This window comes from Thunnus albacares, chromosome 5, assembly GCF_914725855.1.
Source record: "Thunnus albacares chromosome 5, fThuAlb1.1, whole genome shotgun sequence".
NCBI classification, from domain to species: domain Eukaryota; kingdom Metazoa; phylum Chordata; class Actinopteri; order Scombriformes; family Scombridae; genus Thunnus; species Thunnus albacares.
The window spans coordinates 12,777,828-12,802,725 of NC_058110.1; the positions used below are offsets into that span (position 1 = coordinate 12,777,828).

General features: G+C 38.9%; 1 protein-coding gene across 1 annotated transcript in view; it reads right to left on the bottom strand.

Moving 5' to 3' along the window:
* Positions 1-24,898, bottom strand: part of cacna1db (calcium channel, voltage-dependent, L type, alpha 1D subunit, b) — a 94,461-nt gene that overhangs the window by 49,864 nt on the left and 19,699 nt on the right. Inside the window, exons 4-9 of the mRNA XM_044351905.1 lie at positions 10,586-10,725; positions 9,085-9,227; positions 5,706-5,858; positions 3,762-3,958; positions 1,627-1,730; positions 1,209-1,378 (exon numbers count right to left, since the gene is read on the bottom strand). Coding sequence (XP_044207840.1) covers positions 1,209-1,378; positions 1,627-1,730; positions 3,762-3,958; positions 5,706-5,858; positions 9,085-9,227; positions 10,586-10,725 — 907 coding nt within the window. The remainder of the gene's footprint in view (positions 1-1,208; positions 1,379-1,626; positions 1,731-3,761; positions 3,959-5,705; positions 5,859-9,084; positions 9,228-10,585; positions 10,726-24,898) is intronic.

Sequence of the window (24,898 nt, forward strand, 5' to 3'; positions counted from 1 at the left end):
AGAAATGTCAAAAATGTTCAGTATGTGTAAATGAAGTTTAGTTTTTTGAATTCTGCACCAGCGCTGGTCTGACTTGAAAACCACATAGGTTGGAAACATTGTGTTCACACAATAAGTGTCCTCCAGATCCCTAAACTCTCTCTCTCTCTTTCTCTCTCTCTCTCTTTCTTTCTTTATACACACACACACACACACAAAACCACATTTACCGGTGCGTTGTCATGGTGAAAAGCTCACACAAGGCCACACCATAGAAAAGACCACAAATGATTGCTGCTGTCGCCCACTTCTTAGTGCAGCTTCTGATGTTGCTGCCACGGTAGAAGTCACCGTTTTCACTTGCTTACAGTACATAGCACTGTTGCTCCATCTCAAAGAGTCTTTTTTTCTGTAGCACTAAAATCCTGTAGCACTAAAAAAGGGGAAACATTTCACTGTGCTGAAGTCTGAGTTGCACACATACTATAAACTGGATCACAACTGCCCTAACCTGCAAAGAGTTGATGTCTGCACTTATGTTCAACGTCAATCTCAATAATAATCATGAGCATCTACATGTGTGATACATCAGTGTTATTTGTATGCATGTCAGCACACACAATATCTAGAACTATACTGTATACACATTGTGTTTCACATACAGTACGAGTGATGTGATATAAAGGACATGTAAAATAGAAAAAAAAAAGAAATTATAAATATATCTAAGATGACATGTTGGTCTACAATCAGCTGCATGTGATACTGTCCCTTTGTACTGAATATGAAATTTGATTGTGTTTGTTTGTCAGCATGTAATTTCTAACTGTAATGTTAATGCAACTGTTTTATTTTGTATGTAAACTCTTCACATGCTCGAAAGAGGTTGTTTACTCAACATCCAATTGGGGGAAAGATTCACGTATCAATGTATACATTAATGTTCCAGTCTGGAACAAAGGCCATTTGTTTCAGATACATAAAACATTTCCTTTGTGATGCATTAAAGGCAAACCGTCAGTGAACTTCTCTGAATGGAGTGACAGTAGTTAGATGAGTAATGGTTTGCCCTCCTCATCTCCCTCCTGTCATTACTGACGGAGCAAAGATGTGTGACATTATTTGAAAGGCAGAAGAAGTTAAGTCGAGGTTACTCAAAAATCTGTTCTTCATTTCCCTGCTTCAGACTGAGAGAAAGGGACTAAATGGATTTAATCCAGGTAACTCACGGTTACGCTTGCCCTCCTCGTCTCCCTCCTCCTCGTTCTCAGGGTCGATGTCCTCGGCCTGAGTGATCCAGTCCAGGTAGCCCTTAAGATCTTCCTCTAACTGCTGCTTCTCACGTAGCTTCTGGAAGTCACCTCGAGCCTTGGCCTTCTCTCGCTCTTTGGAAAACTCTCTGGACAGGACAGAGCATAATGTCAGTCTATACTGTACAGGATCATAACGGCTTCCTTTCAACTCTTTCTAACATTGTCCTATTTTTAATTAATGAATTGTCTATTTGTACTACTTCTGTTTGAAAACTCACTTGCCTCCCGTTGCCCTTTGAGGGACGAAACTATTCTGAATTGAATTTTTCTTTTCATAAAAAACGTTTTGGCAAAAGCACAACAGAAAACAAACACAAGCACACTGAACACTTACCCACTCAACACACCCAAAACCAAGTTAAGAACAAAGAAGGATCCAAAGATGACCAGACTGACAAAGTAGACCCACGGCAGCTCAAAGCCCATTGCGTCGTTCATCTACATAGAAACACAAGCAGAAAGAGAGAAAAGTGAATAAGACATATTGTATACATGGTATTTTCATAATTGTGTACATTATTCTCTTTTATCGTTATATTTTAATATCTAAGTGTCACATATGCATGTATTTTATTTCCTGTTCCATAAAGCATGTCTTACTGAAATTAACTGTTTATTTATACAGATCTACTTAATTGTGTAGAAATCTTTGGGTTACGTTATGTAACCCTCAGTTCTTTAATAACAGAGTGAGGTGTTTTCTGTTGGTTACACAGAAGCGATTCCCAGAAGTAACACAGAAAAACAACCTTGTGCAAACTATTAGTAAAGTATTAATGGATGGTTAATGGGTGGGAATGAAGGTGTGTGTCTGCCATTATTCACAGCTTCTGTTAGTAAGAACCACCTATCATCACCTGCATCTTTACACACAAATTTAACTCACGTTATCGACTATGAACTGAATCCATGAATTAAAAAATAGTATTTAGTGCTTCTGAGCAATTTCTAGGCACAACCTTAAAAATGAAATTTAAGTTCATGACATAAACTAAATAAAAGAGTAGTGTCAACTGGTTGGTGTTTCTTCCCCGAAATATTAACAGTGTGTTTTCATGTCTATGTCTGATGAAAATGTGAATATTTACCACACATAAATGTTGAAAGTACAAAATGTGTAACTGTGTAGGTTATTGTGTGTTTGTACTTCTTGGAAAACTAGTCAGTCTTGCTCGGCTCAATGGTGCCACTACTCCAGCAGTGGATTTTAAACAAAATGTAATGGACTGGAGGCAGTTCAAAGTCCATAATATCCTTCAGAGGGAAACAGATCGTCAACTACAACTGGGACAGGAACTGTGACCACTAGAGGGCACCATGTGAGAGACAACTGGGCTCCTGGTGAGCGAGAGGAGGTATTCAGAAGTTGAGATATCTATTAGTCTACTAATCTATTATTAATGTGACCGTGGCAAATGACCTCACTACAGAGCTCAAGTGCCCTTTTTAATAAAACTGTTTTGAAAAGAGACACCCAGAGTTAATAGTTGGAGTTTGTCCATTTATAACCTTGCAACTGGGTTTTTACACGGCCCAAATAATCTCTACACACTTAACACATAACTTTTCTTCACACCATGTACAGTGCATGCATTGATTTCTACTAGATACTCATGTTCCCTCTGAAAGAAACAAGACAAAGTCCCAACTGCCTCCTACTTTTCATTTACACTGCTTTCTTTAAGAAAGGTCAAAGGTCATATTGAATCTATCCATCCATCCATCTATATGTCCATCTTTTAGGTTTATCAAGTCTCCTTCCTTCAACACTTTTACAGCGGTATTAGCATGAAATTGCCATGGTAACACGTACATGCATAAGAGAGGTAAAGAGTGTGTGAGTGAGAGAGTGAGACACATAGACGAAGAAAGAGAAACAGAGAGAGAGAGCTTCATTATTTCATAAATGAGGGTCTCCGTCAATAAAGAGATGTGGGTGGATTGTGGTGAAAACTCATTCTGTTTTGAACTTCAATGCTGAGTGTTTTGGCTAATTAGAAGCTGTTGGTAATTTTTGCTAATGAGCTGCTGAGGATTTTTAAGTGAATGTGGTTTTTATACTTGTTATCAACTAAACAAAGGGTGACGGTTCAAACTGGAGCTACAGTTTAAAACAATTTCTAATAAAATAAAATCATATCTTCAACATGTTGGAGTGACAGATTATTATCATTTAGTCATTTCAATGGGTTGCTGTTCTTTTTCCTGTAGCCCTCACACTTTCAGTAGAATAAACCTTGTAATTTATTTTATGTAGAAATCATTATTGTGATCATGTTTGTGAACAGTTTGTCATCTTATTAATTATGTCCAAATTACAGGCATTTGTAATGTGAATATAACAATACAATGGTTATATCTTGACATCGAATGTTTTTTGGTGACTCAGCATCATTTCAAACATGCTGGAAGTAAGTTAATGAACCATGTGCTCAGAGTAATTTTGATGCAGAGTGGCAGATTGATTACCCAGTAGAGAACGTCGGTCCAGCCCTCCATGGTGATGCACTGGAACACAGTGAGCATGGCAAACAAGAAATTGTCGAAGTTGGTGATGCCGTTGTTGGGGCCTTGCCAGCCTTCTCTGCAGACCGTACCGTTCATCATGCAATGACGGCCGTGCCCTGATACCGCACATGGCGTGGCCTCCTCTTCTGCAATGGAACCTGGGAGGTACAGAGATAGAAAGATGAATTGACTATTCTGTAATATTTATTAGCTTCTACTGGTTGATATAAAAGGAAACATATTGCATCCTCATGTTTTAAAACACTCCATAAGCCCACCATGTTAGGTATAATGACAATGATAAGACATTGATTCTGTAGTAGAGAGATGTGACATCAACACAGAAACACTGAAATTAAATACAAACATTAGGGCACCGAAGAGCGCCAGGTATTCACAGTATAAACGTCTACATGTCTGTGCATCTTGGCAATGGTTGTCTTTTTGTTGTTAGTGAACTTCTGATCTCAACAGAGATTAAACAGTTTACATCTTGTGGTCATCTGAGGCTGACTGTTCTTCTGCTGTGCTGATGCTTCAGTGTTTTTAACAGTCTTTCATTTAAGATGACACCTTTCTCCTTTCTTAAATCTCATCTAAAACCCCATTTTTTACTGAATTTCTTTCTTACTATTACAGTACATGTTCGTGACTGCACTGCAATTAATCAGACTATTTTATCATCTCTTTTTACTGATTAACCCACACCCTGTCTAAGCCTCCTATTATACTGAAATTGTATTCATTTTGTAAGACTGTGCACTCTTTTGTGTTAATAAAACATTTTTATTTTTCTCTGCTTTTGTCCAATGTCAAGTCACTGAGTTCTCCTTTTTAATTCTTCTGGAAAGTGCTTCTGAAGTTATGCTCATTATTATAATAACTCTATATGAAAATAATCATACACAGTAATTTAAGTAGAGCACACAGAGGTCACCAGTCCATATATCCCTTCATAAATATAGCATACATATGAATAGTAGATTAGCCCACGACATGTTAAACTTGAGCTTACACCTTAAAACTCCTCCATAAAATATCCGCAACGCAAGCACATACATACAAATCCACACATACACCCCCAACTCCAGCAGCAGCAGCAGCAGACACACAAAAACACAAGCTAAGTGCCTTTCTCTGGGCCAACAGACACAAGTGAGAGGGGATTAAAGGGAGCTTGTATGTCACTCTGTCATGACCCCTCAACTTAAGTCTACAATGCTTCTCCTGACGTCCACAAGTAACCAGCTCAAAGCAAGAAAGAGGGAAAGAGGAAGAGATTAGGTGAAAGGTGTGTGTGTGAGCACGAGAATGAATGAATGAAAATTGCTGTCGTATTCCTGTGTAGCCCGCCATCGCTGTAACTTAAGCTGTTCCTGTCAGTCAGCCATTTTAGAATACGACTATGGTTTTAATGTGTGTATATATGAACATGACATTTATGACTGCTGACAACCATCCATCAATTTATCCTCATTTCCTTGAATAATTCTGCCATGTTGGAAGCAACGCTAGAGTAAAGGTCAAGCGTGTTTACATAATAGCCAGATATTAGTCATTTAATCACTGGATTTAATCCACCATCTGTTGTTCTGTCCTGTTTTCAGCAGCTTGCCACCATTCACATACATGGTATGCATGTTCATTCACTCTCAGGGATTAGAGCCTGTATTTATCCTAAACTGAGATGTATATGTCTGTTCATACTGTATGTTAGCTTAGGAGTTAATTTTAAAAAGGGTTTTAGGGTAAAAATCACTGTTTAAAAACTGAATCCAATTACCACGTCCTTAGACAGTTCACCAGATAACTCCAGTGGCTGAAAGAGGCACGACTTAATAAAACTGATCAAACGAAACCAAAAAAAAGTCGAAAACAAAATTAAACTTTTTTCCAATACCTTACCTGTTTGTATCACGTAGCATGTGGCGTGCATTTTGCCAATGAAGAGCTCCAGGCCGATGATGGCATAGATGATGATGACAAAGAGGACCAGCAGAGCAATGTGAAGCAGAGGAACCATGGCTTTAATAATGGAGTTTAAAACCACCTGTAAACCTGCAAACACACACAGAAGCCAAAGTCAGAGTGAACACTTACAGAAATGTGCACATTTATCTGTAGTTTCCCAAATTTAAGCCACCCATATGAGAAAATAGGTAATTAATGAACAAACGTGTTTGTGTCTAAATAACAAGACATTTATTCCCAGTGCTGAATGCAACTTCACAAAGTAGTCCTACTACACATATACAGTATGTTGTGTACATTAAAGCGAGACAAGGATACAAATATATCTAACTCATTTTGAATACCAAACAATCTTTCAATTCTTTTCTCAATCAATCAATTGTTTAATCTATAAAATATCAGAAAGTGCAAAATGCTTATCATAACTTCCTAAAGCCCAGAGTGATGTCACTAAGTTGCTTATTTTGTCTAATCAATGGTCCAAAAACTAAAGACATGATCATATGACACAAAGAAATGCAGTAAATCTTCACATCTGAGAGGCTGAAACTGTCCACTGTTTGGTATCTTTGCTTGAAAAATTACTTAATTGATGTTGCCAAAATCATTGCAGATTATTTTTCTTTTTGATGGATTCATTCTTTCTAATTGACTGGCTCTAATTAAAGAAGAAGATCAGCTGGTGTTGAGTAGATGGTTATTTAGCTGGCATAGCTAGCTGTTATTATCTGTAAATCTAAAAGCCTCGTGATATTGAATCGACATGAAAGCCAACGAACCGACTTCTGTGGCATCAGCAGACAAGCTGAAATATCACAACTTAATTAAACTGCATGTGTCATCCGACAAGACAAATGTTAAACCAGAATAGAACCAAAAATGTCGTTTCAGCTCAGTTCAACTTTATCTTTCCCCAGAGGTCCTTTCCTCCCTAAGACCGCTGAATGATGCGTTGCTATAGAAACTCAAGGGATGCAGACACATGAGGGCAACTCCATGTAAAGTTAAATGTATGCTGAGAACAGAAACTATGACGGAAACAGCATCTCCCTGGTGATAAATGAATTAGGCAGAACTGTGAGGACTAAGCAGATATTTTCTTTGCAGGATGGGAATTTTACACTTGTTTTTAAATACTCAGATTCATATTTATAAATATAGATGATATAATATCTATATTTCTAGCAGTGCAGACTGATATATTTTAAATTTGTAAGTACCACTTTTTATTATAGAGGCAGCAATAACTTAAATATAACCAGTATAGGCTTGTTTTCACAGCAGAAAGCAGAAAAAGCAGGTGTAATGAATTACATTAATAATGGCTCTGTTGTGGATGCTGATTGGTTGTGTAGCTGGTTACAATATTGTATTTACATATTATATACTACTACAATGCACACCAATCAGACAAATACTACTAACTTACTTTTGCTACTGCAGTTGAAACAATTTAAATCCCCTTATTTGTTAATTTAACTACCTTACCAGCTAACTAGGCATAGTTAGATAACACAGTGTTAATTTACAAAAACAGCTGAACAGCTTCTCTTTGTTCTGTTAGTTAGTTAACTTACAACCGTTCATTGTCAAGTGCAGTATTTGTTTTTGATATGACAGGCAGCGATGCCAATAACAAAAATAAATCAATTTACTATGTAATTATTTCTCCGAGCAAACACTCCGATCGTGGTGTATGTATAAAGCTTAAAAAGATTAAAATTTGTATGACAAGCACAACTCTGATACAAATGTTACTTACGGCTGTATAATAGTACTGCACAGCTAGAAATGTTGGTTCCCCTGAAAATATCAACAGCCATGACAGAATAAATATCTATGGGGCCTATTTTTTGCACCATCACTCCATCTGTCATATTTCAGTCAGTGCCTCAAGTTCTTGCTGTAGATTCTTGAGGAGAAAAACATCTTCAAGAGTCTAAAGTAAGTCCAGTTGTTTTCACTTAGCCATTCTCAATACTGAGGACCTTCACGGACACTGCAAGTTATTTTTATTGTTCCAGCATCCCTGCATAAAGTGTTATAGAAATGCAACTGAAGTAAGAGAGAGACTGAAGTGGAAGAGTTAGGATAAAGGAAAGTTGGAACACAAAAATTGTTGTTTCCTCACAAAACACTGAGATGAACTGAACATCACAGGGTGAATATAGCAACTGTTCCCTCATTTTAAGACATGTTTTAAGACAGACTATTGTGCTTTGAATAATAATAAGTGTCTGATTTTTACATTTAAAAAAAAGTTCAATTAAGCGATCTGGTTAGAAATTCTCATAATGACACCTACTCCTTCTACCTCTTTGAAAAACCAAGAATCTATGAATATGTAATTTTTTTCCCTTTTATTTAGTTCAAAATGTGTGAATAACACAAACTGAGTGCAGGATAATTGATTAACATGAAAACACATGTGACACAGGACGGTACAAACAGGAGAGGCAACAAGAACCAGACAGTAACCCATTAAAACAATAACATGCAAAATAGTAGATGCACGTGGTGTGTGTGTGTGTGTGTGTGTGTGTGTGTGTGTGTGTGTGTGTGTGTGTGTGTGTGTTAGTGAAGGTAGGCGTTATTAGTGTTTGTGTGTAAGGATATAGGGAGAAGAGTGTTGTTGTGGGGATCTCTGGTTGGGTGCCAGGGTGAAACCAGGATGAGTCAGGGCAGAGTTTTTTTTTTTTCTCTCCCCCTCCTCACTCCTATCCAACCACTTCTTTTTATAGTTTGTTTGTTTGTCAGTCCACACTCCCCTTTCTCTCCTCCTCCCCCCTCTTTGCTCTCATTGCTCTCTCCTGCTTCAGGCTGCCTCCAAACCCATAGGAGGTGGCTGGCCTGTTGCAGGTCAGATACCCTCTAGAAAAGCCCCCATCCCTACAGGAGGGGTCTGTTCATTTGGGTCTGAGGAGCATCTTTCTATTTGAAGGGGGGTTTTAACAGGGAATTGGCCCTAAGACACCAAACTGACCAAACCAGTCTGGACCCCCCGAGCTCCCACAGCCACCTGGGCCCAGTATGAGATGAAAATTTCCACACTTAATTTCCTCCTTCCTTCTTTATCCAAATGAAATTCTGGTATATGTAATTACACCTTTCTTCTCTTAGGATTAGATGTCACCATCACATGAAAGGTTTCCTAGTGCAGCTTTAATTAATTGCACGTGATAGTACGTTAATTCAGGACTGCAGACTTGGAACAAAGACACAAGTCAAAGAAAAGAGGACGTGTGACTTGGACTTGCCCTCAAAGGCTTGAGACACTGTTAAAGATTTTAAAAACAGCTCTGTGTGAACTCACTGGGAACTCCAGAGACAAGGCGAAGGGGTCGTAGCACGCGAAAGGCTCGGAGGGCCTTGACGTCAAACCCCCCAGGTTTGCCCCCCGACTGGCCGCCAGAGTCAGCGTCTTTGGTTATCATCTCCAGAACCACACTGAACAACCTGCAGAGGAGAGAGCGATAAGGGATGAGAGAGGAAGAGTAATGGGAGAGGGATGCAGAGGTTTGAAAGAGAAGGAGAAAGAGCAGTGACAGAGATGTCATGAAAACAGCAAAAAGATTAAAGCCAAAGAGACAGAAAGCAAGGAACAAAGACCTGGACCCTCTTTGTACTTGTCTCTGTGTACATGCACCTGTGTGTACAGTTGTGTGCTTATGCATTGTTTATGTGTGTGTCCTTTATGTCTGTGCATATTTACCTTTAGTTTTTTTACAACTCATCTCAAAGTCCTACTGGGTCCAGGTGGTCTACTGATAAAGCATCACTATGAACAACACCATGATTGTGTATACATGCACCAGTGTGTGGGTGTGTGTATGCATTTTATATGACTCCGTACATGTGCAGTTGTGAAAGCCATTTTTTAATCAGTCATCTCACATCAGTGTATGTATGAGTGTGTGTTTGTGGATATATTAGCGTTTGACTACAAACATGCACTTGAGACTGACTGAAAATGTTGAGTTAACCCGTTCAGATCCGTTCCAATGGGCATAACTTTTCTAGGATGTCTAGATTTATGATCACTGTCATCTGACTCTACCCAAATGCACAAACTTTGATTTGATTGGATGTCTATGAGCCAATCACAGTGCTCCACATCATCTAAAGTGGGCTACAGTAGAACCAAACCCCCTTTTTCAGCAAACATGGCCGACCGTGAGGCAAAGAGGAAGCATTAGGCACATTTTAATCTATTACTCATATTGTTAAAATACATAATTTGTGGTTAAACTGTGTTTAAAGTAAACATGAGATGTTTTATTACTTACACGTGTCAAAATATATGACAGATTTATAGCTTTTATTCAAAAAATCCATCTATTGGAATGGTCAGTGGATCTGTTAAAATAATACAAAATATATATGCAATGCATTTTAAAGCATCACTTTATTCATTGATATGAGTCAACCATTCATGAAAAATAAATAAACTCATATTTTTGTTGAAAAAAGGTCTCTTAAAACTTTTTATTTATTTTTACTATAAGGTGGTTTCTTGCGTTCAGATTCTCCGCCCATTGGAATGGACAGAAAAATAACACATAATAAAGTATTTTAATCATTTTTTTTTATTGCTAATGATTTATGAGAGCTTTTAGAGTAGAAATCCACCATTACAACATTTTTTGTGTGTTTGGAAAAGGTGCTTGTACAATGTATATGTGTGTATTTGTGTGTCAAAGTACACGAAGGACTGTATGAGCGATAGATAGCGACTTCACTGTGTGTCTGTGTGTGTATTTTTTGCCTTTGACTGGGTGCGTTTACACGTATAAGTGCTACACCTATAAACTCACCCCACTATGACGATGACAAAGTCCAGCATGTTCCAGCCGTTTCTGACGTAGGAGTTTTGGTGCATTACCAGGCCGTAGGCAATAATCTTCAGAAATGTCTCTATAGTGAAAATGATCAGGAAGGCATATTCTACTGTTTCCTGCATAGAGGGAAAGAAAGGAAAGAAGAAAGGACAGAAGGAAGGGAGAACGTAAGATTATATTCATCTAAGTTCATCAGCAATTTCTATGAAACAAATTCACTGAGGGCCAAATAATGTGAATAGATATAATACACATAATATACAGTTTGTAATATACAGAAGCAACGATGCAGACACACATGAGGCCCAGCAAAGAAGATAACATTTTCCCTGGTTACCACCAAGAGTTGGCATGGCAACTGATTCCTTTTTTTTTTTTTTTTTTTTGGTCAATGCCAGCATAAAAGTATCTTTGACTTGACTTTGATCAACAGGCTCATGACTCCTGCTGACTTACAGTAAGATCAGGTCTCCATCAACAAAACATTCAAAAAAAAGGGCAAATTTTCTGTGCATTCCTGTTATTTTTTTATAATGACACACTTATACTTAGTTTTGCCACAGCGACCGCAGTTTGAATGCAACTCCACTCCATTGAGGCAAAAGCCTCAATTCAACATAAAACATAGCGTGGTTGAGAACTTTCACCAAACTTCCCTTCAAGCTGAGATTTTATTTGCTCTTCACTTCTAGAGGACATGCTGACTGGAATATAAAGAGATGAAAATAAAAAGAAAATGAACTCTGGCAATCAAACAGTGTTGAATATGATTTCATCATGTTTTAAACGTAATCCCAGCTCTTTTCAGCTGGGTGAAAAATGATGTAATGATCAAAAAACAAATTTGTTTTACTCACAAAAACAAAAAATATGGATTCAAGAGAGAAAAAAAATCACATATTCAAATAGAATTTTCTGAATTGATCGATTGATCAAACTGTACAGTTCAGTGACACTTTATCATAGATTAATACTGTGTCATATTGAATTGTTCTAATACATGTTACAGAAACACAATAACTTTATATGGTTTGGTAGATTTAGTTTGTATGTTTTTTATTTGTATGTTTGAATGTCTCTATGCGTTCATATGTGTATATGTTATTACACCATTCATTCATGTATTAAGCTTAGTGCTGTACCAAGAAAAGCAGCCATGCAGGGCTGAATTAATTAACCCACTTTAAATGATGACAGACATGAGAGGGAGCAAAGGGATCAGAGATAAATGATACATTTATCAGATCTGAAATCTGTATGCAAGGAAGGGACTGAATCTCATGAGTGGGTGCAATAAATGTCTGACTGTATGTATTGTATATTTGTGTCACGTCCCATTTTTCTGGGTGGTCAGATCCCAAATATGATGTTGGGTTGGTCCAGGTTTCTGAGACTTGAGGTTTTACAACAAGACCTACAATATATGCAACGATTAAAGAAAAAAACACAGAACTTCAGTGCTGAGATATTTGATCAAAATCAGTGAATGTTTGCTGTTGTCATCTTTCCACTTTGGGACATGAAAATAATTTCCTAAGGGTAAAATATCCACATGCTGCACTTGCAGTTTAATATATTCTGTTATTAAGTGCAGTAACAGTACATTGACATACATGTCTTCTGGTTTTCAGATATGATCTGTGTGTCTTGGTCTCTCATATTTTAGGAAAAGGGACACATCTCTGTCATCTTCATGTTTCTTCTTGGTTTAAAACTGTACATGGATCTTTGTTTTTTTAGCATGTTGAGTGATAATATTGTAGCGTTTAGAGAAAACTCATTCTGACCCTATACAAGAACTTTAAACAATCCTGTCAGTCATTTTGAAAGCAGAGCTAAAACTCTAAGCTAAAAGATTTGAGAGCTCAAGGTTTTCATGCAGCAGGAGCAGCATTGTGATACGTATAAAACTGGCCTTTTATGCTGGGATGTGGGTGGAGAAGATCTGTATGAAATGACAGCCCTTCTGCCTTGGACACATTATGATGCATTCAGGTGATCCTAATAAGCACAGCGCAGGAAGTGATGCTTTTAACATTTCAATCTCAAACTGCAACAACACAAAATAACAACGAGAAGATACAGAACTACAGTACCAGTCAAAAGTTTGGACACGTTCTCTCATTCAAGTGAACGCGAAGGTGTGTCCAAACTTTTGACTGGTACTGTACTTGCACTCTTCAGTCGTACTGTGTGTCCTGCTGCATCATCAGCACGTTTCCATGGTAACAGTGTGTCTGTTAATGGAAACAGGTCCCTGAATTTACATTTCCACACAATATCTATTTATTGTGCTTACACATTATTATACTTTCTCACTTCCACTCTCTTTCTCTCTCTCAGGAACACCTTTCACTCTCCTACGTATCTCACTTCTATCTCCCTCTCTCTCTCTCTCTTTCTGTCTCTCCCACACAAACTCTCTCTCTCTATCTTTCTCTCTGTGCGTCTCCCTCAATGCAAAAGGTTAGTGAGTCGACAGGTTTTGAGGCCCATTAAGCTAAGCACTTCTCTTGTTGATTTAAAGGACACAAACACGCAAAGCACACTCGGACGGCACGCACAAAGACACCGACGCATTCACGAGCGGCGAAAGACAATGACGACTACAGTAACACCCAGACTTCACACCCACATGTGCGGGCAGAGAGACCTGTAGTAGTACACACTCAAACCGTACTTCTAAGAGGCGTCAAGCCAACCAGACAGACAGTTTTACGTAGGGATTATAGATGATCCTGGCAAAGGCGACTTAGAATCAGCCAGTTAGGACGTGTGGCTTTGTAATAACACCACAGACGTACCACCTGTGTGTTTTGTGAAGTGTTAGTGCCGTTCAAACCTTCCTTGAAGGGAGGAAAAATACACTCAAGAATCTGAAACATTACAGTGTGGTTTGCCAAATATTCAGCAGTAATATGAAATATTCTTGATTTGTAGTTAATGGGCTAAAAAAAAATCATTGCTATGGTCCTGCAGAATTACACAGATGCTTCAGATGATCAAACTCAGCTGCAAATGTAAATATTGGTTCTTCTACAATGACGGTTGCCTTTGTCCGGCTCCTAATTGTTAACTGGTGTAAGCTGAGTGGTGTGCCATTACAGAAGCTGGGTGATGACTTGCTAAGGTCAACAAACGCCATGACTCAGAGCTGTTTCTCACTGATAAGAGCCTTCGAAGCACGCACCTGCCCCCATCCAATTTTACATTCTTGCTCTATCGTCCTGTTGTTTACGTAGGCCTGAAATGTCCGCTCTTCTGCTTAGTGAACAGCTGACAGTGTGTGTGTGTGTGTGTGTGTGTGTGCAGATGAGTGTGTATCTGCCAGTGTGTGTGTCAGTCAGGTTGCAACCGGAGACTACGGCTGATAATCAGAAGGGCTGAAGAATGGAGTTTACTACAGGACAATAGAGACAACAAATGGAGCGGTCACATGATCTTATACCAGACTAATACAGAAATACATACAGTATACACACACACACACACACACACACACACACACACACACAACAGAAACAATGCACATGGAAGATTAAGTAATTATATGAACACCTGACAAAACTGTTAGTTAATCAAAAGTGAAATCAACTATTTATTCATTTAGTAGCAAATGAAAATGATACTATACTGCCGGTGCATTGTCCAGCATACATCATTTACTTTTCATAAGTCAAGTCAAGGACACACTGTGTTTTATCATTTGATTAAGTGACTGTTCAATAGTTACATCCAACAATGTAACGTATGTCTTTGAAGACATACTTTGTGATAAAGGACTATATAGAATTTTTATTACATTTTAGACACATTAACAGTCAGTACATGGTTTCCTAAACACCTAAAAGTCTTCTGTATCTCAGTGTTTTTCTTGCCTGTACAAACACACAATGAACTGACAAACTGTTTTTCAACCACCTAAACCAAACAGAAAAAGAAAATCCTTGACGAAATCATTCACAAAACACTGCGAGAACAAGAGCCACAGTATTTTCAGAGGGCAGGTGCATGAATGCAACACTGATAATGAAAACTAAACACTTCCTGCAGCTGCTTCACCTTTAAAGCTTTTTGGATTATGGCTTTTACTGCGAGGCAGCTGCAGGAAGAGCTTTAATTACTTAAGGTAAAGCTGAGCGTGGGTTATTGAAGTTTCAACTGAGGTTTAAAATACATCACTCTGAGTGAAGAAGAATATTTCTTTGATGCTTATATCTGATACAGAGTTCATCATCTGTCACCTTTTTAAGTAGCAGGTAAATAATATTTAATAAATAGACTAATTTAACTAACGTAGTAACAACAGCTCAACTGTTGTGAACTTTTGAATATACTTAAATATATATATATATATATGCACTGTATTTTGTTGTTCAACCCTTCAATTGTGTTATTTGTCTAATTCAGCAAATCGTCTGGACAGAGACAGATGACTTGTATCAAACAAACACACATTTTGAATCAAAGTCCACCATTTAGGAAGCTAAAGACTAGATTTAATAAGTATAGGTAGAAAAATAATAGTCTTTGCCCTCTGGCCTATTACACACCTCATGATAAGTTATACACACAGCGTCATGTTACGTAATAAATATCAAATCCCTTTCTTCACATCCCCCGGGGGTTCCTAGATAGTAAGTGGTGTATGAGAGTGACATGTGGCGCAGGCCTGAAGCTGTTTCTGTGTGACAGAGTTAGAATGGGGTTGAGTGCTGATCCGGAGGTGGAGAGAGAGACAACAAGTGGCCCCCGAACTCTTTCAGCCCTCTTCTCTGGATGCTCAAGTAGAACTAGGGAGGGAGCTGGGAAATGCAGTACTCATGCAGCTACACTGAAGAGCTAGAAAGCTGTTGAGCTTTTGTTTTGTTGCATGTAAACTGTTCATCAAAAGGATAAATTAAACTGTTAATTAAAAGTTATTGGATCTGACTGTTCTTGTCTCCTGTGTGTACAAGCAGTGAAGAGCGCTACACTAGTGCATCATGGTAATCTCCCTCTGCGCTTGTAGTACGGCTGCAATAGGGATAACGTTGCTATGGAAATCAGGCTTGTTTCATGTGTGGGCAGAGATGAAACTTGAAGTTGGGATACTCAAGACAACTGCCTCTGGTACAACACACTGTGTCAGATGAATCTGAGTTTTTACTGATGCACTCCAACGTTATGTCTTACACTAATATCTCCATCACACCACTTTATGTAAACTCTGAAGCAGGGAGGCTTAATGGACTTGTCAACTACTTGTTAATTGCTAAAGGCAACCACCCAGGCTATTGAAGACAATGCAGCTTGTAGCTTTCAGCCACCACATGCTACTGATTGCAACTTCAATCTGGAAATACAAAAAGTAATTTTTCTTCTCAAATACTGAGAGTCTCAATACCTAATTTCTATTCTTCTTTGTGTGTGTTGGTGGTGATTTTAAAAATAATTGCTCTTTTAAAACTATATTTAGCCTTAAAGACACATACATATGTTTGGGGGGGGTTTTTTACCTTGACTGACAAGATCTTTGTCTCATAGTTTTTACGTTATGCTCATCAAACCGCAGCAGCTCCATCCAGCTTCCATCTCATTTCCCAGATTTTGATTTACTGGCTTCAACAGCAAACAATGTGTTAGTGAGTAGTAATCCCAAAGTAAAGACTCCATTGAAGTCCCTTTAGTGAACTACTCTACGGAAAATTTAATGAACTCTATGTCCATGTTTTTCTGCAGTAATTAATTGCCACTGGCTACGTTTGTAGGACTGAGTGCATTTGTCCTGCTTTCCCTTGAACGTTACCTTCCGTGGCTTTAAGACGTATTTACTCTCCACTGACTACAGCATAACACAGGCCCAGGCACTCACAGCAGAGAGAAAGCGAAGCAGCTTAATTGATTTAAGAAGGAGCAGTTTGTCCCGTAAGCCCTCAAATCCCCTGTTTTGGGAGCAGGACAAGAAATTTTGGTTGCTTGAGCTGAAGCCAAGAGAGCGCACAGTGTCTGTGCAGAGGATGAACAAAATGTCCTAGATGATGTTTGTGGATACAGAGAAACTGTGGAGCGTATTTTCAGTCAGGAGTCCAGAACTGTCTGCACAGTTTGGGTTAAAAACAATCAAGAGTATTTAGGTTTCTGCTATATGAAAGCTACTTTAATGCTCTATGTTATCATGGGTTCATTGATCGACTACAATCACTATTTTGCTTATTGCTGCACTGGTAACGCACAAGATGAGTTCACTTGAGGTATTCAGCTAATGATTGACAGGACTTTCCTGCACTCAGACATCAACATGAACCCTCTCCACACTAGACTGGACAAATCCACAACTTGCTGGGTTGCTGTTAGTCTTTCTTTACTTTGTCAACGTTCCTCCATCTGGAAAACATGACAGTTATTCTGGTAACACTGACAAAGTTCTCCCAGAATATTATTTTTGAATAAATTAAGAGTGAGAAATAGGCCATGCAGGAGCTCTTATGACAGATTTATGTTTGAACACATTTTTTAATAAATTTCTGTAATTTCTTGTTACCAAGTTTACCATCATCATTCATTTTTTTACAGTGTCTGTACAACACTGTACCTGTCTTGTTTCACCATAACAGATGTTACAGAGGTTCAAAAGCTTAGAGAAGAGTCGGGTCATATTGAAGTTGCCCTGTGGAGCACTTGACCACTAGTAGCACTACGGAGTAATGTTTTTATGAGTGGGACTCCATTGTGTTTGTATCACACGCACGTGCAATGACACACATGCACATGCATGAGCCTGCTGGTGACACAACACACCTGCCACTGTGGGGGCGTGATTCATGCTGTTCAAGGATATCCCCCCTATATTAGTAATCCGCAACCTTATAAAGCCACAACACATCACAGTCACTTTCTATTTCTAAGTGTTATACTGTTTTGTGTTTTACATGTTTCACATTAATGTTACAGATATGTTACCTTTTGTGTTTATGTGAGTTTGAGATGTTAGAACATTATCAGTTGTTGAATCTTTCCATGGAAAAACATAGACTGGTTAAATGGAACAGGATGGCTTATTTATGATGAAAAGAGATACAGTTTAAAATGAAGATATGTAGTTCTAAATTATTTTGTGGCCTTTGACCTTAGCTTGGAAAACTACAACCAAACAGTTGATGAGGTAAAAGATTATAATGGCGATCACAGCAGGTTGTAGAGAAGAAAAGAGAAAAGTAAGTGATTGTCATTTCTGTTATCAGGCTGTAAAATAATAAAAATTCACCAGTGAGAGAAACTGGTAGCAGCAGTGGTAAATTGGCTGTACTCTGTAAGTGCCACATTGTGTTGTGTGAATCTTTGCAGTTATACTAACAAGTTATTTTTTCTGTATTCCCACTGCACATGACCACCTAATTAATTATTTGAATGTGATTTTATCTGTCTGGTTAGTTATAATCTAACCAAATATTTAGAAAACAACTTCCACGTACCAAAAAAGTACCATGTTAGGACATCTCAGACTTGAAACTATTTAACATCTGGTAGGTCTTATTTGCAGCAGACATTTTGACTTGTCATAGTGGGAAAAGTTCCTCTCCTCAGTAGCCTCATAGGTCATCTTAAAAAATGAGCAACAAAACAGCTTCAGTCTCTACAGCCTCTTGTAGAACAACAGCAAAAGTCTTCAAATGTTTTATGTCTCTCAAAAACGTTGTTCATGTGAAGATGGTGAGCAGCTAATGAGTGTTGCTAAGACACAAAGCTAGTCCTGAACACTCAACATGAATTATGCAGCATGATTCCTTGTGCTTCACATTTATATCAGACTTGTTTCTGACCACAAACTGCAAATGGACACAGAGTATCAGATCATATCATAATTCCACCAGAATCATTCTGCCCTACATTTTAACTTGGCTAAAAAGTAACAACCAGCATTTGGTAGTTCAACTGGGTTTTTATGTTTGCATCGATCTACAGTACGTGTTTTTGGTCTTTTTATGGATGTTGGATTATGTGGCTCAGCTCAACAGCTGCTCGATTTTGTTTCATCCATTGATCATTACTGAATACATAAAAGTAAGATTGTGCGTACTTTTATCTTCCTCGCAGTTTGCATTGTTTTCAGTTTCTTCACTGTTAGCCTGAAGGAAAAGAAAAACCTTCCTGCCACCCTCACTTCTCCTCCACGCTTCCCTCCCATCAGTCTTTGTTTATGTTGAGAAGCTGCTTTGACACAAGTCTGTTGTTGTTTAACACACTGAAAGAAAGGATGTGAAGAAGATTTGTGTTGGCTGCAATAGTGCAAAACAAAAGACTGTTTGATTAGGACTTTGTTGGAGATGGTTTCCATTTTGATATGAATTCTGATATTGTTGAGAAGTGTGAATTATTCAGGACCAATTTAAGTTTAGACACTGACAATGAGGACATAAAGTATATCTGACAAAAGTTAGGATGCACTTTCTCATTCAAGGGAATGTGAAGGGGCGTCCAAACTTTTGACTGGTACTGTATTAGAAACATTTCCTCTAGTTTTTTACTTTTTCAAAGGGCTGTTTGAGGGTTAAGACTTGATTTAAGGGGTAATTTTAGAATTAGTTTAAGGTTTATGTTAGAAGTTGAGACACTCGAGGGTCAGTGTTTTGGTGTTTACAGGTCTTGGGGAGTAATACTGTATAAATGAAATGTTGCTTAAAGCCTGTAAAAAGTTAGAAAAAAAGTGATGTTACCAGACCAACATCTGCTTCTCATCTCTTGAGGCCAGCGACTCAAGGCTACATGAATCACTGCTAACACACCCCAACCTCCAACCAAACTGTCTGCGGTCAAGTTTCATTGTAGGTAATGTCACCTACATTACCAAGTTTTGAAGAAGAATGCATGAAATAAAAAAAGGCAGTATCTTTGATTCTACTTCATCATTTTTGATAATTATTTAAAAACTGTCCATCGTGAGTCCAACAATGTTATAGAGTGCAAAGCTAAATCAGTAAAGAACTCATTTACAGTTCGGATTGGAGCTAGAAAATGCGTGATGTCAATGTACAAACATGTGTTAGTGTGTCTTGAAGAGGACTACCGTGCATTAATGTGTAAGCACACAAATCGAGACAAACAGATACACACGTACATGATTACAAAAACATGAAAAAACACTACGTTGTAAATTGCAGGACAGATGCAGACAGTTGTTGCCACTACAGAGTTCTCTCTGCCCTCTGTCGACTGTATTCTGCATTCGTTTCTTCTGGCTGCAGCTGAGCAACAGCGGCAACTACATCAGATTTAAAAAAACATCAACATATCAATGTAAACTAGAGCAACATATTGAAAAGTATATAATGATCAACATTATGGATACATAAGATTAAACCCCTTGAATTATAACTTTTGTTGGTGTTGTGAGAGGGTTACATCAATAAACCAAGGTTTATTTGTTTTTCAAGTTAAATCTTAATCTTAACTCACTAATTTACTAGTTTTCCAACTTGTTCTGAGAACAAGCAACAATAATTAAACAATATGTAATTTTTTATTTTGCAGAACAAATAATCCATCCAGAGCCAAGTTTACAGTATGTGAGCTACTTTAAGTTGCATAGTAAGCGACACAAATCCAGTCACCCAATGACCTGAGGCTGCAAATAATCCAGCAGGATAAAGCTATCCAGACAGAGAGAGTGTGAGAGTGACAGAAGGTGACGCGGGCAGAGGTGTTAATTGTATAATAGCTACACAACAACAGAGTGACATTCTGCAGATGGGAGCCGTACTGACATTTTCTTTTCAGTAAACAAGAGATTTGCTTTCTGTTTTTTCAGGTGACTGTATTCATCCTTTTGTTCTTTATGTGTGAGCGTGCGTGCGTGCGTGTGTGCGTTTAAATTGATCAGAGAGGAGGGCTGGCCCGGCATCACCATCATGCCTGACCTGCCTAATAGATCAGCTGGGAGCATCACACACATACACAAACACATACACACACACACAGAGCAGACGTAGGTTCACTCGATGTCACTACCCACAGTAATGATAATGCGAGCTGACATAACACTCGATGCCATGTGGTTCAGGCCAGTGTGTATGTGGTGTGTATGTTTGTGTGTGTGTGTGTGTTTGGGCGGTCATCCCCCACCCCACCCAACAGGTACTGCAGCATCCCATAATGCTCTCTGTGTGACTAAGAGCTGTGATGATGTCAGTCCGAGTCACATGATGTAAACAGGAAGTCATTGGAAGTTCTTTAAAACTGAATTTTATTTGTATTGATACACATTTTTCAGCATAGCAAATAAATGGTGTTGGGTAACAAGCAGAAAATTAAGTTTTCTAGTGTTTGTTGTTCCTTTTAACGTTCCTATATATTGATGAATACCAGTCACTGTGAATGTGAGTAAATTAATTCAGAAACATGATGTCATCCATATAGCAATGGGGTCAGCGCTGCTCCTTCTCTTAGGTTAGGAGCTCCTTAGTAAAAGTTGCTCTTTGTGAACAGATCTTAAAGAGGAAACTCTTAACTGGGAAGTTTTAGCTCCATTTAGGAGGAATCCCAATGGTGAAATAATTCCCTTTGTCAATACGACCTCAGAGCAATGTTGGGAAAAAAGTTTTGGGATTTTTTTCAGTTGGGAAATATCGGTGGCAAATGACTCAATATGTCGTAATCAGATGAGGATGTGAGTAATAACTCACACAGGAAGAAAAAAGCAGCTCTGAGGGTCAAGCAATGAGTTGGAGTCTGAGGTTTGATATTCAACCTCGATGCCTACATGTAGCAATGATGGCTGACTGATGAATATATGAGCACAGGACCTCAGTTCCGCAAGTGATTATGCACATACAGTCTATAAATTCATGTTTAAATTAGTTAGAGATATGCGTGTGTGATTGTGTTAGTGTGCTATTGTGTGTGTGTGTGTGTGTGCATGTGCGGGTACATGTAGGTGAATCAGCCAGGCGGCCAGAAGCAGGCTAATCACCTCCTATTAGCTTGTGTTCCCATTGGTCCTAATAAGATTAATGAGGGTCAGAGAGGCTGAGGATGTGCTGCTCACTGCTTCAGAACACGACCACCAATATCGCCAGCGTTAGAGCTCTTTTTATTCTTACAAGAAGACTAATGAAGTGTTTTTCTTAAAACCGTAGCATCTGTCTTCTTCTACGAGGCTGTCATGTCAGTAAGTGATGGTTGATCCTTTTTATCACTTGATTCCACCCATCTAAGTGTATTTTACATTTTAAGCTTCTCTGAAAATGCTCAATTTCAAAGAGTAAGGTAGGATTATCGTCACATACACACGCACAGAGTACGCCCTGTTAACAGAGGAATTAGGTCTCCTTTGCTCTACTGTCCATCTCTCTCTCTCCATGTTATATTCATGAGAAAAATTGAAGTGGTTATATTATGGATGGTTAATTATCTTCACCTCCTCTCCCGTCTATTTATCGCCGGTTCGAGCTGCACATTTTGCAAAAGTTTGCAGACTTTAAGTCATTTCCAAACAATTTGGTAAAATGTAGCATGTCAAAAAAGACAAAATCCCCAATGATCCTGCATGTGCAACGTACACGCGAGGTCACATGAAATCAGGGGGAAAAACATCCTGATTTTTTTTATCAGTATAAAGCCTGATTTAATCCTGAAGCTTGTGACTTTTAGGGCAGAAAGTACAGAACCAAAGAAGGACAGAAAAAAGAAATGGCACAGAGAATTTATCTACAGTACTACACATCTGCTGCTGTCATTGTTTCATAAAAAATGACCCAAAGATCTCTTTGATAATAGTTCAGAAAAGTTGTTCGCTGTGTGAAAAATTCATGCTCATTTCGGTTGATGACATTTAACCTACAAGTGATGTAAGCAGACTGTTAACTTCTCTGTGTTACCGCCTGTTAAATACTTGCAGGTAGGGAAGAAACGAACAAAGGAAGACTATCAATGATCCGACTTTGTCCTGGAGCACTCAGTAGGAACAAGGGACGGGAATAGAGAAACACAAAGATGTGATCTGTATTGTCAGCCTCCCGCCTCTTCTCTACAGCATGTCTGCTTCCCTCGTCTTGCTCTCTTTCGGTGTCCCTATTCCTCCGTCAGCCTCTCTCTCTCTCTCTCTCTCTCTTTCTTTTTCTCTCCATCTGTGTCTGTTTTTCTTTCCCTTTCTCTCTCATCTCCAGAATTAGAGGCCAGTCCTGTGATATCATGTTAGATAGAGATGAAACCAGATATGAATACAGATGAGAACGGTGTAATCACTACTTGCTAATGATTAAACTGATTCGTCTTGCCTGAGAGTGATTTAATGTGCATCAGTGCATAAGACAAGCCGTGTGCTGTACAGTATATGTTCAAATCAAATCTTTTCTTCTTTTTTTTTTTGCCTGTGATCAAACCAAAAAGGAACAACTAAGCCTGAAGAACACAAACACTCACAGCCGAGTTTAATCCAGCAAGCTTCGCCTCAACAAATACTACGATGTCATACTGAACTTTTTCATCTTTGCCCTGCTGCCAAAACAACTTAACTCATTGTTCACCATTTCCCAGAACTGATCCTCTCTATCTCCTCTAGCTCTGTGGCAGCAGCCTTCCTTCCAGACAGCGTTTTTTGATGGTTCAGCAGCCGAGTTTCGGCCTGTGTGCCTCCCTGTTCTCTCCATTTGTTTTCCAATTAAGCCCATACGACTCTAGCTTGTGTCTATTTTTAATCCCGATGTCAAAACAGAGAGCACGACCACAACGCAGTCCAAATAGCCAGCGTTGGTACTGGCTGACCACCAAAAGCGATTTACTAATCCAGAGTTGGTATTAAGATTAACGACCACAGCGGCAGCAAAGATCTGCATCCGCTATAAAATGCAAAAAGTCATGTGTGTGTGTCCTCAGTCTACATGCGTAAGAAAGCGAACACACACGTCAGACCAGCGTTGATTCGGTTAGCGGTGGAGTGAGTTTTAACATGTTAATGACAGATAAACAGCAGGTCTAGTTGGAAACAGAGGATGAGAAACAAAGACAAGAAATGTTCATCTCCTCTTTATTCTTCCTCTCTCATACTCTTCACTCCTTTCTCCTGCTGTAATTTCATCTACGTATCGTTCTCTCCTCTTTAATTCCGATCCTCGTTCTCCCCTCTCACCGTCACCTACAATCTTAACCTCTCCTCCCTCCTTTCTCTGTTCCCTTTTCTCTTGCTCTTACTATCACCTCCTTGTTCTCCTCACTCTGCCCTCTCTTGACCACTCTCTCGTCCTCTCGGCTCTTTTCTCAATTTCCTGTTCCTCTCTTCTTCCTCTCAGTCTGCCTCTTCTCTCTTCTCGTTTCTTCTCTTCTCTTCTCTTCTCTTCTCTTCTCTTCTCTCATGTCCTTTCTGTCTCTTGTTGAGAGCCTTCTCCTCGCGTACTCCACAAGTCTCCATGGCCACAGTTGTCACGGCAGCAGGCTGTGCTGTATATGTAAAACGAGGTGAGGGAGCAGCACAATGAATATGAACACAGCTAGTTAAAATACATATACAGAACAGTCTATGCATGGAAACTTGAAGCTGGGAACATCCGCATCTGCACGCTTACAAAAACACATTTATAGCTAGGTAGATGATTCATTTTAGAAGCATTTTTTGTTATATTTGTTGAAATTCTCTTTACATCCTGACAGTAATCAATAAATCAAATGTTCTGACAATAAAAAGAAATAAATCTGGTATCTGTGGCTGTCGCAGGCCTGTAATAAGTTCGTCCAATCATTTCATTCAGTCCAAGGCTTCCACAAGGCTAGGCAGACAAAACAGGAAGTTTGGAGCCCGAGCTAGCAGTAGGATATCGACGGATAGGAAGTGACGGGAAAAAAGACAGAAAGCAGAATGAAAAGCAACCTGCGATCATCAGACTATCACCTGTAGTGCACGGGAAACTAAACAGTGCATAATCTTATCAATAACGCAAAGCGAGAGACTTTCAAAGGAAGTGAACTCGGCGCCCAGAAGTGAAAAGCAGTGATAGATTTTTATACATCACTGCGGCTTCAGATCGGATACTGACCTGTCTCTGCACCCTGGTGCTGCTCGTTGCTGAGGAGGTTTCGGAGGTGGACAATGAAAGAGATGCAATATCACTCGAATTCAAGCAGGGAGATGGGACACTCATTACTTTTGTGGTGGACTTCCAACAGGTGAGAGGTCCTGTATACTGTTTACTGTTTACTGAAGGTTGTTGTGCCTTGAGAGGAAGTTGTGTGTGTGAGTGAGTGCAGTAGGAAACACTGTTGTGTTGTGTGTGCGTATTAAGTGTGTGCATACGCCCATGCTTGTCTGGTTGGACTGTT